The sequence below is a fragment of the Camelina sativa genome, chromosome 3 (assembly GCF_030686135.1).
Source record: "Camelina sativa cultivar CO46 ecotype springtype chromosome 3, ASM3068613v1".
NCBI lineage: Eukaryota > Viridiplantae > Streptophyta > Magnoliopsida > Brassicales > Brassicaceae > Camelina > Camelina sativa.
This window is the reverse complement of record NC_141882.1, coordinates 6,358,329-6,374,401: the sequence shown is the minus strand read 5'-3', so window position 1 is coordinate 6,374,401 and position 16,073 is coordinate 6,358,329. Positions and strand designations below refer to the sequence as shown.

Genomic DNA, 16,073 nt, shown 5'->3' with positions numbered 1-16,073 from the left:
GTGTATTGCATTACATAAAAGATTGCAATTCCCAAGAAGAAAAAAAAAAAACATGTAGCACTTTCTCGAATCGTCCCATGACATGTTGCCACTAATGAGAATCTCATTAAAAATACAACTAGTATAATTCTGCAATTATGCATTGAGGGTCCCAAAGAAATTCTATGATTGTAACACTAAAAAAATCTATTTTACAACATTAAGGACAAACTACACGGTGTTATTTTCAGAGTCCCAGCACGATTCGTCTTGTTTTGTTGCTATTTGTCAGATTGTCTGAAAATAAAATAACAAAGCACATCTAAAGACAAGCCTATGTCTACACTACAAAAAGAAAACGAAAATGACGAAAACAATAGTTCTACATTATATTATCTTATCTTAATTTTACAAGCAATATCTTCTCTCTCGATGTGTGCCAGAAGAAGACATAGGCCCCCATGTTTATGCAATTTTCTTTCTGAATTGATATATTGATTAGACAAGAATTAACTATTTCGTATAATGGAGACTTGAAGTGGAGTTCGGTTTTAAATTCCACTCAAGTACAAAACCAAACCAACTGCAGAAGAACGCAAGAAAAAGGATCGAGATTGAAAACTATTGGTTAAAGCCCACGACGCTAACGTAAAACAAGGCCCGTTATAGAGTCAACCACGGACAATATACATTGGTAGTAGTATTTTATTATAGAACCGAACAAAAAAAAGAGAAAAAACAAGACATTTGACTATTTGAGTTTTGTTCTAAGGTAGGAACCAAAAAGAAGAAAGAGGTCTAAAACACAGTCAAATGCAGATATCTTTACTGCTAATAAGATAAAGAAAGTGATAGGTTTTGGTGGAAAATGATCAGGTTTGTGGGATGCCACAATAGGCCTTGGTCATGGTACGGTGAGCCTTGAGATGAGCCTCCAATGTCTCATAGTACTCAAGAAGTCCATCATGGCGAAATGGTTTGTACGCTAAAGGATGGTCCTTGTCCACCATCCCCTCTGGTGTCGATATTATTCCTTCTTGGAACGAAAAGAACCCTAATGAGTACCTCGTTTCCACGCTCTCCATCTCAACCTTGTGGTAACACGCCTTGATTCTGTCGTTGCTCCAAGCCTGATGTGTTCATATACGCACATAATTTAACAGCATATATGACGATATGATTGAAGTACTGATCAACAGTTAATATTCAGCTTACCATGATGGCATCGCCTGCTATAACAGCAAACCGGGTTGGTGAAGGGGTAAAAGGATACCAAACATCTTCTCTTTCGGATTTTAACATGAGTCCGGTGATGTGGTTCTGATGGAGGATGGAGATGAAGCTCTTGTCCGTATGAGATATGAACTTTCTGTTGGGTTCTCCATTAGGAAGTCTCCTGTATTTCAACAATCTAAGAAGGTACCGTGTTCCTACTATGTGTTTATCTACATACTTCTCCAAGTTATAGCTCTCGAAGAGCATCCTTATAACAAGTTGCTCCAGATCCGCTTGCATTTTCGCATATGCATGAACAATTTCACTATAATATATATCGTTAAGGACATAGCTAGTAGGGAGAAACTTTGATTGTGTTAAGTTACTTGATATATATAGATAATACCAGAAACGGTCGTTATCATGATGATCAGGCCACATAAGACGAGAGAATCGGCGGCACTGTTGAACATCGTTGACTTGGTCAACACCGAGGCCTTCATGAACGAGCTGACCATCTGACATCATGGTGATGTAGCCGTGCCCGGCCTTGTGGTTCTCGTTCTTTATCTTGATTTCGGGAGGAAGATCAAGTAGTTCCTTAGCAGCCTCCAAAATCGACTGGTGAAGTTCTGCTGGAAAGTTGTTGTATTCCGCCACGAACCATCCATGATGTTCCATGGCTTCACGGACGCTGTCTCTCGTTAAGTTCCAGAGCTCTGTGTCCGGTTTCAGGTTCTTGTCAGAAAGGTTGATGATCGGAAGCTCTGGAGTTTCATTCCCACCCATTTTCACTATAAAGCATCATGCCATCATATATAGTTAGTTAATCAGAAAAGAAACTATACAACATAATACACTATATATTCTTCATAATATATGATCCAGGAAAATAAACTATATATATATATATATATATATATTTTATTTTATTGAAAATAAACTATATTACTCACGTACTCTTAGAATATTTATTATTTTACTTACTCATATGACAGAAAATAGAGAGACGATGATGTGTTTATATACTCACAATGAAAGATGCTTCATACGATAAATTCATGTAAAAGACCAGTTTGTAAAGATGCTTTGCCTTGGCGTCCTTGTACGAATCAATTTTAAAATCCTCATGTCGCTGTACATTACCACACATAGAAATACAATCATATGAAATAGAAAATAAATAAATCGTAGTGTATTATTGGGGCAAATTTGAGCCTGAAGGCGTGTATACACAAATTAATTTGGTCGAAACCGGGTTTGACATTTCCTAATTTCTCAACATTAAAAGCCCATAATCGTGAACCGATTGGTCGAAACCGGGTTTGACATTTCCTAATTTCTCAACAGTAAAGAAGAAAAAAGAGCCTTTGACTTTCCAAAGCCGCCGACGTTGACCACCTGCTCTCTCTATCTCACACTTAATGAATTTACAGATAAGAAAGCTCCGACGGCGGCCTTATTATGTTTGTTCCCTTTTCCCCAAATATTCACATTGCTCCTCCCACCGGAAAAAAAATCCAAACTACACAGAATGCGGTGGTGGTGGTGGCGGCAGGGGTCAGCTCCAGCTCCTCTTCTTCTTCTCCTCATAATAATCACCACTCATCTCCTCCGTTCCTCTTCCGCAATTGATTTCCTCTACAATTCATTCAGCTCCACAACCAACAGAACCGACGTGATCCTCATCGACGATTCCCGAATAGACTCAAGCGTGATCAGCCTCATCAACGACTCCGACCCGCTCTCTATCGGACGCGCTTTTTACCCGCGAAAGCTCTCAATCATACCCGACCCAACTCGAAACCCGACCCGGCTCTCATCTTTCTCAACTTCCTTCGTCTTCTCCATCCTCCCTGACATATCCACAAGCCCTGGTTTTGGCCTCTGCTTCGTCCTCTCCAATGCCACGTCTCCGCCAAACGCTCTCTCCAGCCAGTACTTCGGTCTCTTCACCAACACCACCGTCCGATTCAACGCTCCTCTCCTCGCCGTCGAGTTCGACACCGGTCGAAACTCTGAAGTCAACGACATCGACGATAACCACATCGGAATCGACCTCAACAACGTCGAGTCCACCGTGTCCGCGACCGCTGGGTACTACGATTCTGTTAATGGGAGCTTCGTTCCCATTAATATGCGCAACGGTAACAACGTTCGAGCTTGGATCGATTTCGATGGACCTAACTTCGTGATCAACGTCTCCGTCGCTCCCGTCGGCGTGATTCGACCTATCCGGCCGACGCTTAGTTTCCGTGATCCGGTTATCGCTAATTATGTCTCGGCGGATATGTATGTCGGCTTCTCCGCTTCCAAAACGATTTGGGTTGAAGCTCGGAGGATACTAGCTTGGAGCTTGAGTGATACTGGAGCTCTTCGGGACATCAACACAACGGACTTACCTGTTTTCTTGCTGAGATCTTCGTCGTCTTCTCTTTCGACCGGAGCAATCGCCGGGATCGTTATCGGTTGTGTTGTCTTCTTGGGTCTAATCGGATTTGGGGCTTTTTTGATTTGGAAGAAGCTACTAAAAGAAGAGGAAGAAGAAGAGATTGAGGAGTGGGAGTTGGAGTTTTGGCCTCACCGTTTCAGCTACGAAGAGCTCGCCGCCGCTACTGAGGTTTTCTCCAACGATCGTCTTCTTGGATCTGGTGGATTTGGTAAAGTTTACAGAGGGATTTTGCCGAACAACAACAGTGAGATCGCTGTTAAATGCGTGAACCACGATTCGAAGCAAGGTTTGAGAGAGTTCATGGCGGAGATCTCGAGTATGGGAAGGCTACAGCATAAGAACTTGGTTCAGTTGAGAGGATGGTGTCGCCGTAAAAACGAGCTGATGCTTGTCTACGATTACATGCCGAACGGTAGTCTTAATCAGTGGATCTTTGATAATCCGAAAGAGCCAATGCCGTGGCGGAGAAGGCGTCAGGTGATTAACGATGTTGCGGAAGGGCTTAACTATCTTCACCATGGATGGGATCAAGTGGTGATTCATAGAGATATTAAATCAAGTAACATACTTTTGGATTCTGAGATGCGTGGGAGGTTAGGGGACTTTGGTTTAGCCAAGTTGTATGAGCACGGTGGGGCTCCAAACACCACTCGCGTGGTGGGTACGTTAGGGTATTTGGCGCCGGAGCTTGCTTCTGCGTCTGCGCCTACGGAGGGGAGTGATGTGTATAGTTTCGGTGTGGTGGTGTTGGAGGTTGTTTGTGGGAGGAGGCCGATAGAGTACGCGGAGGAGGAGGATATGGTGCTTGTGGATTGGGTTAGGGATTTGTATGGCGGAGGGAGAGTGGTTGAGGCGGCGGACGAGAGGGTGAGGAGTGAGTGTGAGACGATGGAGGAAGTTGAATTGTTGCTCAAGTTAGGTTTGGCTTGTTGTCACCCTGATCCAGCCAAGCGGCCGAATATGAGAGAGATCGTTTCACTCTTGCTAGGCTCGCCACAGGAGGATTTGTTGACTGGACTCACACCGGCTGCCACCGCCGTAGAAGACTCTGAGGCTGCACACGCCTGAGTTGATTTTTGCCTTCTTTTTGTTTTGTCTTGTCTTTGGATTGAGGAACAGGAAAGTTGAAACCTGATACATATTCAAAAGCCTATTCAGATGCAAGGTCATTACCGGATCAAGACAGAAGGAATTAGGAGACATATTTTTGTACAATTGTTTTGTTTTTCTTTATAATGTTTTTTTTCCCCTATACGAATGTAAGTAACTCTGATTAGTGTAGTGTTTAAATTATCTACAATTCAGACACTAACTATGGCAAAATGATTAAAAAAATAAAAGTGGTTTTCTATACGAGTGTGAGCCCATAATTACAAGCAGACTATTCTTCAGTCTCCATGTGTGCAGAAAAATACATCTCTTGCTATAAATCTGCCTTGTTGGTCTGTAATCTTTCCTCCCTAAATGGAGTGTTTGTAACTCTTTATTTTATTTATATATGAAGCTTTGAGTTTGACTCAAAAAAAAAAAAAAAAAAAAAAAAAAAAAAAAAAAAACTGAACCAATGAATTTTGTAACACCTATAAATTAGACAGGAACAGAACGCCCGACCAAGAAATATGACTCGCAAGGATAACTAAATCACCCAGTTTTATGTAATGAATTGGCCTACCAATAAACGGTCGCCCTATAAATGAGGATACAAGTAAGACGTTCTGGATGGTTGACAAGAAAGAAGAAGAAGAGACGTTATCGTCTTCTCGATTAAACTGGAAGAATATAAAAATTGGCTGCTTCCAAGAAAGTGGTTGTGTCATCAGGGGTTGAGGAAATTACCGAAGACCAACTTTTAATTCAGGTCCAATTAGAATCTTCGACTCACGCTATTAAAAGAAAGAACAATATAAAATAAAAAGGTGGTCAAATGTATCCTTTTTTTTTTTAACACACGTTTACCATTACAAAAAATAATCTCTTTATTCATGACTTTTTGAGAAATCAATTTACTGTATATAATTTACACATAACCTAATTATATGGTATTTAAAACCCAACACAAACATTATCTCTTAAAATGCAGGTTTAATATCAAGAAATCAAAAGAAGATACTAAAATACTAGTATTATTTTGTTATTTTCAAAGATGAAAAGTCCAAAGGGGATACAATTCAAATTAAATAATGATGGATTAGGAGGAACAAGCGGCTGCTAAGTTAACGATAATTGTCAAAGTTTAAAACTCACTATTATGTTATGTATTTTACACATTCGTTTTTTTTCTTCGCACGTTACTATTTAAATATTTTGTCGCCTTGTTCTTTGGTTTTTACATTATCTCTAACCCTTTTCTTGTCTAACACTTAATTTTACAATAAGTGTAATGAAATTTCCTACTCCATGTAAATTTAGTTTATCTATGTTGTATTTGTTTTAAGTCGCCTAACAAACAAGGTTTCATTCTCTCAACTATTTTGATTATTGATCCGAAAACGTAGGATGGTGGTTGGAGACCCAGTGTATTTTTAATGTTAGTGAAGATCTTTGTGCCCAAATTTAAGTTTTATGGTTACATTTATAATGGACAAAAAAACAAAAAAAACAAAAAAACTGTGCAATCTGATTGATATATTAAAACATGATTATGTTCAAACCCTTTACGATATTCAGTTCACACTGTACCATGATTCTTGAGATAAAAGTTTTTGACTTTGGTGTGGGATCAATTAATAATGACTCTTAATTAACTAACGTCTTAACCAACAGTGCTCCTTCTAGATTTTCCAGAGAAGAGTCACAGCTGACGTACTAGCTTCTTTTTTCTTCTTTCTTATTTGTAAATTCAAAGGCGCACAAGGGAAAAAAAACTCAAAAAGCGTAGAACGTTATTTCTTGGTCACGTTCCGTCTCTGATTTTTCAACTTTGGTGAAGAAGAAGAAGAGACATACATGCATGTGTCTAAATTATGAACAGTGAAATCTCCTCAATGCATATATATATATATATAAGGAGTAGAAACCAAACATTTACTTCATCTTCCATCTAAAAATTCTCTCTTGAGTTTTCGCCTATGTTTCAAGAACTTGTTCTTTAATAAACCTTTTTATTTTATTTTTTGAATCTTTAATCTGACATAAAATAAAAACAAAAAAAAAAAGAGAAGAGGAAAAAAGAAAAAGGGTTTTGATTTTCTTGGATACAAAATGGAGGGAACTAGTTTTCAGAAAGCGAGTAACAGTTTGAGAAGAAACTCATCGGCGTGGAGGAAAGATTCAGGAATGGAGATATTCTCGAGGTCTTCTAGAGAAGAAGATGACGAAGAAGCTTTGAGATGGGCTGCTCTTGAGAAGCTTCCCACTTTTGATCGTCTCAGGAAAGGTATACTCACGGCCTCACATGCCGGTGGAGCTATCAACGAGATCGATATTCAAAAGCTCGGGTTTCAGGATACGAAGAAACTACTAGAGAGGCTCATCAAAGTCGGTGACGACGAGCATGAGAAGCTTTTATGGAAACTCAAGCAACGTACCGATAGGTATTAAAAAAAAAAACTCATCCTTCGTAGTTTAGCTTTCAATCAAAACAGAGGAGCTCTGTTTCTTGTGCCCTGTTTCTTGTGCTCTGTTTTTGTTTGATCATTCAGCTCAGGACTTAAATATATAATTGTATGAAATTATGAAAATGACAGAGTTGGAATCGATCTTCCGACTATAGAAGTTAGGTTTGATAATCTAAAAGTTGAAGCAGAGGTTCATGTTGGAGGCAGAGCTTTACCTACGCTCGTTAATTTCATCTCCAATTTCGCTGATGTAAGAATGAGTTTTTGCTTATTTGTTTCTTTTGTCATCAGACAAACAAAAAAACAATATTTCTCTAACAGCTGATTCTTGGATGATATTAACAGAAACTCTTGAATACACTACACCTTGTTCCGAACCAAAAGAAGAAGTTCACTATTCTCAACGACGTCAGCGGAATCGTCAAGCCTGGCAGGTGAATCTTTAGAGTCCCTTTAAACTATTTTATTGAGAAATTGTTAAATAGACTTGAACTTGTTGACCAATGAGGCAATGGCCATCTTTGAATTGTGCAGGATGGCTCTGCTCTTGGGTCCTCCAAGTTCTGGCAAAACGACCCTCTTGCTTGCCTTGGCGGGAAAGCTTGATAAAGAACTTAAGGTACCACTCATATTTTCCTCTCTCTCTATCTATTTTTCATCTGATTTGTGCCCTAAATCAACTATAAATTTGATACTTTGCTCTTGTAGCAAACTGGAAAAGTGACGTACAATGGTCATGGAATGAACGAGTTTGTGCCACAAAGAACAGCTGCGTATATCGGCCAAAACGATGTTCATATAGGTGAAATGACTGTTCGGGAGACTTTTGCTTTTGCCGCTCGCTTCCAAGGTGTCGGTTCGCGTTATGGTGAGTTTTCACAAGTCCTCTGTTTTTTATTTTCTCGAAACATTCCATTCGGTACGTTGATTTGTGCTAATCATGGAAGTTTTTTGGTGACGCATTAGATATGTTGACGGAATTGGCAAGAAGAGAGAAAGAAGCAAACATCAAACCTGACCCTGATATTGATGTCTTTATGAAGGTTAGTTATATAACTTATATTACTTCCCTCAAAATTTCAATTTCGAGAATAGACACAACTGGGCTTTTTGGTGGTAACAAGTATTCCATTACAGGCATTGTCAACAGCAGGTGAAGAAACAAATGTGATGACAGATTATATCCTCAAGGTAAGGACTTTCCTATAAGAGAATTATGAAAGTCTTATGCTTGAAAGTTGAAATCATCTAAACTCTTTTGTAAATTCTACAGATCTTAGGGCTTGAGGTCTGCGCAGACACTATGGTCGGCGATGATATGTTGAGAGGTATCTCCGGAGGACAAAAGAAGCGTGTCACTACTGGTGAGATGCTGGTTGGACCGTCCAGGGCTCTGTTCATGGACGAGATATCCACTGGTTTAGATAGCTCAACGACGTACCAGATTGTGAACTCCCTCAGAAACTATGTTCATATCTTCAATGGGACAGCTCTGATCTCTCTACTTCAGCCTGCGCCAGAGACATTCAATCTCTTTGATGATATCATTCTCATTGCTGAAGGTGAGATCATCTACGAGGGCCCTCGTGATCACGTCGTGGAGTTCTTTGAGACCATGGGATTCAAATGTCCTCCAAGAAAAGGCGTCGCTGATTTCCTACAAGAAGTAAGACTTGATTCATAAGAACACAATTATATGAGCGATTATGTTCCATGTCTTATACTTCAACGATGACTACATTGGCAGGTGACATCAAAGAAAGACCAAATGCAGTACTGGTCACGACCTGATGAGCCTTACAGGTTCATAAGAGTGAGGGAGTTTGCCGAGGCGTTTCAATCATTCCACGTTGGGCGGAGAATCGGAGATGAGCTCGCTTTGCCCTTTGACAAGACAAAGAGCCATCCGGCTGCTCTAACCACCAAGAAGTATGGAGTTGGGATAAAAGAACTTCTCAAGACAAGCTTCTCCAGAGAATACTTACTCATGAAAAGAAACTCCTTTGTTTACTACTTCAAATTTGGACAAGTAAGTGATCACGCGTCTTGAAATAAAATGTCCTTGTCTCCAAGACAGACTTATGGAAATGTTGTTGCTTCCATGTGTTTACAGCTACTGGTCATGGCATTCTTGACTATGACGCTTTTCTTTCGGACGGAGCTGCAAAAGAAGACAGTGGTGGATGGGAGTCTTTACACGGGAGCCTTGTTCTTTGTCCTTATGATGCTCATGTTCAATGGAATGTCTGAACTTTCAATGACCATTGCAAAACTTCCTGTGTTTTACAAACAAAGAGATCTTCTCTTCTACCCTGCATGGGTATACTCTCTGCCTCCTTGGCTCCTCAAGATCCCTATAAGCTTTATTGAAGCCGCTCTCACAACATTCATCACTTACTACGTCATCGGCTTTGATCCCAACGTTGGAAGGTACATACATACACCAAACAAGTAAACATGACAGCTTTGGATACTTATAAAGGAGCTGCTAAGAGTTCTTCTGGTTTCTTGTAGGCTGTTTAAGCAGTATATTCTGCTCGTGCTCATGAACCAGATGGCTTCTGGATTGTTTAAAATGGTGGCAGCATTGGGAAGAAACATGATCGTAGCAAACACATTTGGTGCATTTGCGATGCTCGTCTTCTTTGCCTTAGGTGGTGTGGTACTTGCACGAGGTATGAGTTCATGCACATACGTTCGTTGCCAGTTTCTCATATACTCATATCAAAAGCTCATCATTGTTTTTCCATTAACCTGATCAAAACAGAGGACATTAAGAAGTGGTGGATATGGGGTTACTGGATCTCCCCAATCATGTATGGACAGAACGCGCTCATGGCCAACGAATTCTTCGGACACAGCTGGAGTCGAGTAAGTATCACCCTCCCTAGTCCCCTGTCCTCTTTAGATTCGGAAGACATTTTCCAAGGTTTTGGTATTTCTTTTAGACAGCACTGGTACGTTGGTTGTATTACAGGCTGTCGCAAACTCAAGCGAAACACTTGGAGTTACTGTCCTCAAGTCTCGTGGGTTCTTACCCCATGCATACTGGTACTGGATTGGAACTGGAGCCTTACTTGGATTCGTCATATTGTTCAACTTTGGTTTCACGGTTGCTCTGACGTTTCTGAACTGTATGTATTTTACTCTACTTTGCTTGCGCACATCTTCTGATACAAAAAGCTATTTATCTCAAAACTCTGTGAACTTTCTTTACGTACAGCCCTGGGAAAGCCTCAAGCTGTTATGGCAGAAGACCCTGCGAGTGATGGAAACGAGACAGAACTTCAGTCTGCTAGGGCAAACGGTGTAGCTGAAGTCGGCGCCAATAAGAAAAGAGGAATGGTGCTACCATTTGAGCCACATTCAATTACCTTTGACAATGTTGTATACTCAGTTGACATGCCCCAGGTAATATCCTTGCTCGAGGGTTCTATATCAGTAATGCAAAGAAACTTCCTACTAATCTTTATTTTGTGGTTTATTCTGCACAGGAAATGATAGAGCAAGGCACACAAGAAGACAGACTTGTCCTGTTGAAAGGTGTGAATGGTGCATTCAGGCCAGGCGTGCTCACGGCTCTCATGGGTGTCTCTGGCGCTGGCAAAACCACTCTGATGGATGTTCTGGCCGGAAGAAAAACCGGTGGTTATATTGATGGAAACATCACCATTTCCGGTTATCCTAAGAATCAACAAACATTTGCCCGTATCTCAGGATACTGTGAACAAACTGATATTCATTCCCCACATGTCACAGTTTACGAGTCCTTGGTTTACTCAGCCTGGCTCCGATTACCTAAAGAAGTTGATTCAAACAAGAGAAAGGTTATCCAGAGACATTATCATTTTCAGAAGTAAAATGAGGAAATGGAAATGATACTAACAATGTTCTCTGTTGTTTTGGTCCAGATGTTCATAGATGAAGTGATGGAGCTGGTGGAGTTAACACCGCTAAGGCAAGCACTGGTTGGACTACCTGGTGAGAGCGGTTTGTCAACAGAGCAACGAAAGAGACTGACCATTGCGGTGGAGCTGGTTGCAAACCCTTCCATCATCTTCATGGATGAACCTACTTCAGGATTGGATGCACGAGCTGCTGCCATCGTTATGAGGACTGTGAGGAACACGGTCGACACAGGCAGAACCGTCGTCTGCACTATTCACCAACCTAGCATTGACATCTTTGAAGCCTTTGATGAGGTATGGAAAATTACATTCAACAGGAATCTGAAACAGAACTTTCAGCCATTTGTTAACATGGTTTGGCTATGCATATTTATGCAGTTATTTTTGCTGAAACGCGGAGGTGAGGAGATCTACGTTGGCCCTCTTGGCCACGAATCAACCCATTTGATCAACTATTTCGAGGTAATAAATGCGACTGAGATAATCACAATTTGTTTTGGAAGAGAAGCAAACATGGACTGAATGCATTCTTGACTTTGCAACAGAGTATTCAAGGAATCAGCAAGATCACAGAAGGGTACAACCCAGCAACCTGGATGCTTGAAGTCTCAAACACATCTCAAGAAGCGGCTTTAGGAGTCGATTTCGCCCAACTCTACAAAAATTCAGACCTTTACAAGTAAGTACATTACACAGTCATTTAAAGTCGAATCACACATTTTCCAGCAGGATTTAAATCTCACCAATAACATTCTCTCTAAATAGGAGAAACAAGGAGCTTATCAAGGAGCTAAGCCAGCCAGCTCCAGGATCAAAAGATCTGTATTTCCCAACACAATACTCTCAATCGTTCTGGACACAATGTATGGCTTCTCTATGGAAACAACACTGGTCCTACTGGAGAAACCCTCCTTACACGGCCGTCAGATTTCTCTTCACAATAGGCATTGCTCTCATGTTCGGCACAATGTTCTGGGACCTTGGAGGCAAAACGTAAGCGAAAACGTTCCCATAACACAAACCTTGATGCTGGCTAGGCTTCAAGATTGACTCATAATTTGATTTTTTTCATCTTGCAGGAAAACAACACAGGACTTATCCAATGCAATGGGTTCAATGTACACAGCTGTTCTCTTCCTCGGGTTACAAAACGCGGCTTCAGTGCAACCCGTCGTCAACGTCGAAAGAACAGTCTTTTACAGGGAACAAGCCGCAGGAATGTACTCCGCCATGCCTTATGCTTTCGCTCAGGTAACTCAAACAAATCCATCCGACCGTGATAAAGTTCACATTTTTATTTCCAACCCAAAATCCCTAAAATTCGTGTTTATCAGGTTTTCATCGAAATACCATACGTCTTCGTGCAAGCGGTGGTGTACGGTCTCATCGTGTACGCAATGATAGGGTTCGAGTGGACGGCGGTGAAGTTCTTCTGGTACCTCTTCTTTATGTACGGATCATTCTTAACATTCACCTTCTACGGTATGATGGCTGTGGCGATGACTCCGAACCATCACATCGCCTCCGTCGTCTCCTCCGCTTTCTACGGCATCTGGAATCTCTTCTCCGGCTTCCTCATCCCTCGTCCCGTAAGTCTCCACCCTTATTATTTATTTAATTCAAAATAGGCCATAAACTTATTATAATATTACGTTTTGACCCCAAACTTTTTAATGAAAACAGAGTATGCCTGTGTGGTGGGAATGGTACTACTGGCTTTGCCCAGTTGCATGGACATTGTATGGATTAATCGCATCACAGTTCGGTGATATCACGGAGCCAATGGCTGATGGTACTACTGTGAAGCAATTCATTAAAGATTTCTATGGATACAGAGAAGGTTTCTTGGGAGTGGTCGCCGCCATGAACGTCATCTTCCCTTTGCTCTTTGCCGTTATCTTTGCGGTTGGAATAAAGAGTTTCAATTTCCAAAAACGATAGACAAGTTATTGCATTCTATTTCTGTAACAATAAGAAAAATATATTTTTTGTTTATTATACTATTCTTTCCTTTTTTGTAATGCCGTATTGATATATAAATAAAAGGATGATCAACAACACTGGATTTAGATTGAATCCTCTAACTAAATGTTACATACAGAGCAGGTTCCTATCTTATAAGATGTGTTACAGACGAAACAAAGCCAAACGTAATCCAGGTTTCTTGTGTAATAACATAACAATCTCTTGATGTGTGTATTCCTTTTTTCTTGGTTTCTAACCTCCGCATGAACATTGTCCATCTCTAAAGTGGTGGAAATGCTCAGCATCTCTAACTGAGATTTCTCTTCTTACTGTTTTGGAGATGAACTTTACTGTATCGTGGCAACTCTCACACATTTTGAGGTTCTTTGTCACCCAAATCGGCATTCCTGGGACCGTGTTGATCAGACCAAATGCTATGGCTTTTCTTTCGCTATGTCCACAGAATATCTCATCTCTCGAAATCTCTGTCTCATCCATAGAACTCGATTCTGAACTTGTAGTAACCCCAGCTTCACTCATTTTCTCATAGAACCCCTCTAAAACAGTGTTGATCTCTTTTGTTTGAGGATGGTAATTGTCATCGCTAAGAAAGGCGTGAACTTTACCCTTTACTTCAACCCAACTACATCCTGCATCAACTGTTAACCCGTTTTCTTTCATCATTCTTCTCACTTTTGCAACTTCTCTCCATTTTCCACAATCAGCATACAGATTACATAACAGAATGTAGTAGCCAACACTTTCATTGTCCAGCTCAAATATGCGCTGCGCTGAAAGCTCACCAAGATTAATGTTGCGGTGAATCCTGCAAGCGTTAAGTAAAGCTCCCCATACAGCTGGATCTGGGGTTACTGGCATTTTCTGAATAAACTCGTGTGCTTGTTCTAACTCTCCTGCACGACCAAGCAAATCAACCATGCAAGCATAGTGCTTCAAGTTTGGAGTAACACCGTATTCCTCCATAGTGCTAAAGTACATTAAACCTTCTCTCACCATTTGGGATTTGCTACAACCACATAACAGTGAGATGAATGTAATCTCATCTGGCCTTACTCTGGACTTAACCATTTTGTCAAATAGCTCCACCACCACCGACCCTTGACCCCGTTCTGAATATCCGGTTAGAAGAATGTTCCATGATGAGACATCTTTTTTCTGTGAGTTGAACTGATTCCAAGCAATGTTCATTCTCCCACACCTTACATACATGTCTAAGAGTGCATTTGGAAGAAAATCATCAAGCCCCACCCCTGTTCTCAGTACATGAGCATGAATCTCTTTCCCACACATCAGAGCTCCGATTCTAGCACAAGCTGCTAGTGCAGCTGTTAAGGTTATTGCATTCGGCTGCAACGTCAATTTCATTTGTCGGAAGAATATCAAGGCCTCAAAACACCGGTTGTTGAGTCTAAGCCCTGCAATAATCGATGTCCAAGATATTACATTCTTGCGGGGGATGTTATGAAAGATGTCCAAGGCCTTATCAATGCATTTGCACTTCGAGTACATATTAATGAGATTGTTTGCAACAATCACATAGGATATGAGCCTTGCCTTAATCGCAAGCTTGTGGAGCTCAACACCTGTGCCAAGATCACCTAGAGTAGCACAAGCAGATAGAACAGCAGCTACTGTTATCTCGTCTGGCTTCACGGAATCTTGATCCATCATTCTGTAAGTGTCTATGGCCTTCTCGGGAAGAAAATTATACTCATAGCCTGAAATCATAGTGGTCCATGACACAATGTCTTTGCGCTCCATTCTGCTGAACAGTTTTTCAGCTTCACGCCATGATCCAGAATTTAAGTACATCTGCGTTAAAGAGTTGCAGACAGATACATCAACAACAAAACCAGTGGTTATCACATAAGCATGAATATCCTTTCCTAATCTTCCATCTCCAAGAAGCTCACAAGCAGAGATAACACTTGTCATGGTCATCAAATCAGGATCAACGGAAAGCCCACGCATTGCAAAGAACAGCTTCAATCCTTCATAACACATCCCATTCTCAAAGTACCCTGAGATCATTGCGTTCCACGAGATTACATCTCTCCTAGGCATTCTATCAAAGAGTAACCTCGCGCTCTTCACATCACCACACTTCACATACATAGTAATCAAAGCGTTTACTACATCAATATCCAATTCATACCCGTATCGAACCACATGGACATGAACCTCTCTTCCTCTAGCTAGATCAGGTATACCTCCACAGGTTCTTAATACACAGGGGAACGTATAGACGTCAGGCTTCACACCACCAACCCACAACATCCTATGATACAAACACATCGCCTCGTCGAAATAGCCTTGCTTTGCGTAGCCACCGACCAACACGTTCCAAGAAAACAAGTTTCTCTCAGACATTTTACCAAAAACATACCAGGCATCAACCAAATTACCAAACCTCACAAACATAGCGAGAAACGCGTTACCGAGTTCAACACCCAGGCTGCTCATGGAATTGAGAGCAATAGAATAAACCTTAGAACCTTCCTCTTGTGCTCTCTTCCACTCGCAAAGCCTGACCAAAGCCACAAACACATCTTCGTCAACAGTAACCCGCAACTCCTGCATAGAATTAAGAAGCTTCATAGCTTCCTCCAGCTTCCCGTTCGCGCATAGTCCATGTAATTGAGAATTCGAAAAGTGGGTACTGCTTGAACTCGAGCTAAGAACAACAGATAGTCCTTGAGATTTCTTCAAGAAAAGTTTCCGAATTCCAAAATTCCAATAGAAACGAACGTTTGTATGCTTATATGCCTTTCTTAGGAAAGAGTTGGACTTGCCCGGATTGAGATAAAAATGAGGACTTTGAGCAGAAGACGCCATCGTTGGAGAGACAGAGCAAAGAACATGGTCACACCCGTAGAGGTTTTACATTTGGGGTTTTAAGGCGAGAAGATAAAATCGACAAAACTCCTCTTCTTAATTAACGGATGATCTTCCTCTTCAAAACTATGTCGTTTTGGC

General features: G+C 41.0%; 3 protein-coding genes, 1 long non-coding RNA gene and 1 pseudogene across 10 annotated transcripts; 2 read left to right on the top strand and 3 right to left on the bottom strand.

Annotated features, from left to right (window-relative positions):
* Positions 1 to 589: 589 nt before the first annotated feature.
* Positions 590 to 2,198, bottom strand: LOC104774285 (putative 2-oxoglutarate-dependent dioxygenase AOP1). 4 transcript variants are annotated; one of them, XM_010498930.2, is made up of 4 exons: positions 2,155 to 2,198; positions 1,601 to 1,988; positions 1,195 to 1,519; positions 590 to 1,109 (listed from the first exon to the last, which is right to left on the bottom strand). In XM_010498930.2, coding segments are annotated over exons 1-4 (972 nt in total). In that variant the 5' UTR covers positions 2,156 to 2,198; the 3' UTR covers positions 590 to 851. The 4 variants fall into 4 exon arrangements, with proteins under 4 accessions (XP_010497232.1, XP_087364659.1, XP_087364658.1 ...); XM_087508533.1 differs by having other exon boundaries at positions 2,151 to 2,190; XM_087508532.1 differs by having other exon boundaries at positions 1,195 to 1,988; positions 2,151 to 2,190.
* Positions 2,199 to 2,373: 175 nt separating this feature from the next.
* LOC104778727 (L-type lectin-domain containing receptor kinase S.1 pseudogene) lies at positions 2,374 to 4,999 on the top strand (annotated as a pseudogene). The gene has a single exon (XR_015595273.1). The product of XR_015595273.1 is annotated as an L-type lectin-domain containing receptor kinase S.1 pseudogene (transcript).
* A 1,665-nt stretch (positions 5,000 to 6,664) lies between these two features.
* LOC104774274 (ABC transporter G family member 40) lies at positions 6,665 to 13,195 on the top strand. 2 transcript variants are annotated; one of them, XM_087499858.1, is made up of 22 exons: positions 6,665 to 7,179; positions 7,333 to 7,453; positions 7,549 to 7,637; positions 7,738 to 7,822; positions 7,912 to 8,071; positions 8,170 to 8,246; positions 8,341 to 8,394; positions 8,477 to 8,869; positions 8,951 to 9,232; positions 9,317 to 9,633; positions 9,718 to 9,878; positions 9,971 to 10,074; positions 10,181 to 10,337; positions 10,427 to 10,614; positions 10,698 to 11,030; positions 11,115 to 11,405; positions 11,490 to 11,573; positions 11,657 to 11,790; positions 11,877 to 12,104; positions 12,191 to 12,362; positions 12,446 to 12,700; positions 12,795 to 13,195. In XM_087499858.1, the coding sequence occupies exons 1-22, from the start codon at positions 6,848 to 6,850 to the stop codon at positions 13,050 to 13,052; spliced, it is 4,275 nt and encodes a 1,424-aa protein (XP_087355984.1). In that variant the 5' UTR covers positions 6,665 to 6,847; the 3' UTR covers positions 13,053 to 13,195. The 2 variants fall into 2 exon arrangements, with proteins under 2 accessions (XP_087355984.1, XP_087355988.1); XM_087499862.1 differs by having other exon boundaries at positions 6,673 to 7,179; positions 9,971 to 10,069; positions 10,152 to 10,337; positions 12,795 to 13,171.
* LOC147946639 (uncharacterized) lies at positions 8,311 to 12,695 on the bottom strand. 2 transcript variants are annotated; one of them, XR_015589259.1, is made up of 5 exons: positions 11,855 to 12,695; positions 11,090 to 11,766; positions 10,578 to 11,001; positions 8,991 to 10,462; positions 8,311 to 8,860 (listed from the first exon to the last, which is right to left on the bottom strand). It is a non-coding gene; the product is annotated as an uncharacterized LOC147946639 (long non-coding RNA). The 2 variants fall into 2 exon arrangements; XR_015589258.1 differs by having other exon boundaries at positions 9,005 to 10,462.
* LOC104774263 (pentatricopeptide repeat-containing protein At1g15510, chloroplastic) lies at positions 13,160 to 16,056 on the bottom strand. Its single transcript, XM_010498911.3, has one exon. It carries the CDS (start codon positions 15,930 to 15,932, stop codon positions 13,329 to 13,331), a length of 2,604 nt encoding a protein of 867 aa, XP_010497213.2. The 5' UTR covers positions 15,933 to 16,056; the 3' UTR covers positions 13,160 to 13,328.
* Between the last annotated feature and the right edge of the window lie 17 nt (positions 16,057 to 16,073).

Coding starts and splice junctions, on each gene's coding strand:
- LOC104774285 (XM_087508531.1), bottom strand. Junction 1,110..1,194: donor TAGCAGGCGATGCCATCATG/GTAAGCTGAATA, acceptor TGAACACATCAG/GCTTGGAGCAACGACAGAAT.
- LOC104774263 (XM_010498911.3), bottom strand. CDS start 15,932: ATGGCGTCTTCTGCTCAAAGTCCTCATTTTTATCTCAATCCGGGCAAG.
- LOC104774274 (XM_087499862.1), top strand. CDS start 6,848: ATGGAGGGAACTAGTTTTCAGAAAGCGAGTAACAGTTTGAGAAGAAAC. Junction 9,634..9,717: donor TTTGATCCCAACGTTGGAAG/GTACATACATAC, acceptor GGTTTCTTGTAG/GCTGTTTAAGCAGTATATTC. Junction 12,363..12,445: donor TGCCTTATGCTTTCGCTCAG/GTAACTCAAACA, acceptor CGTGTTTATCAG/GTTTTCATCGAAATACCATA.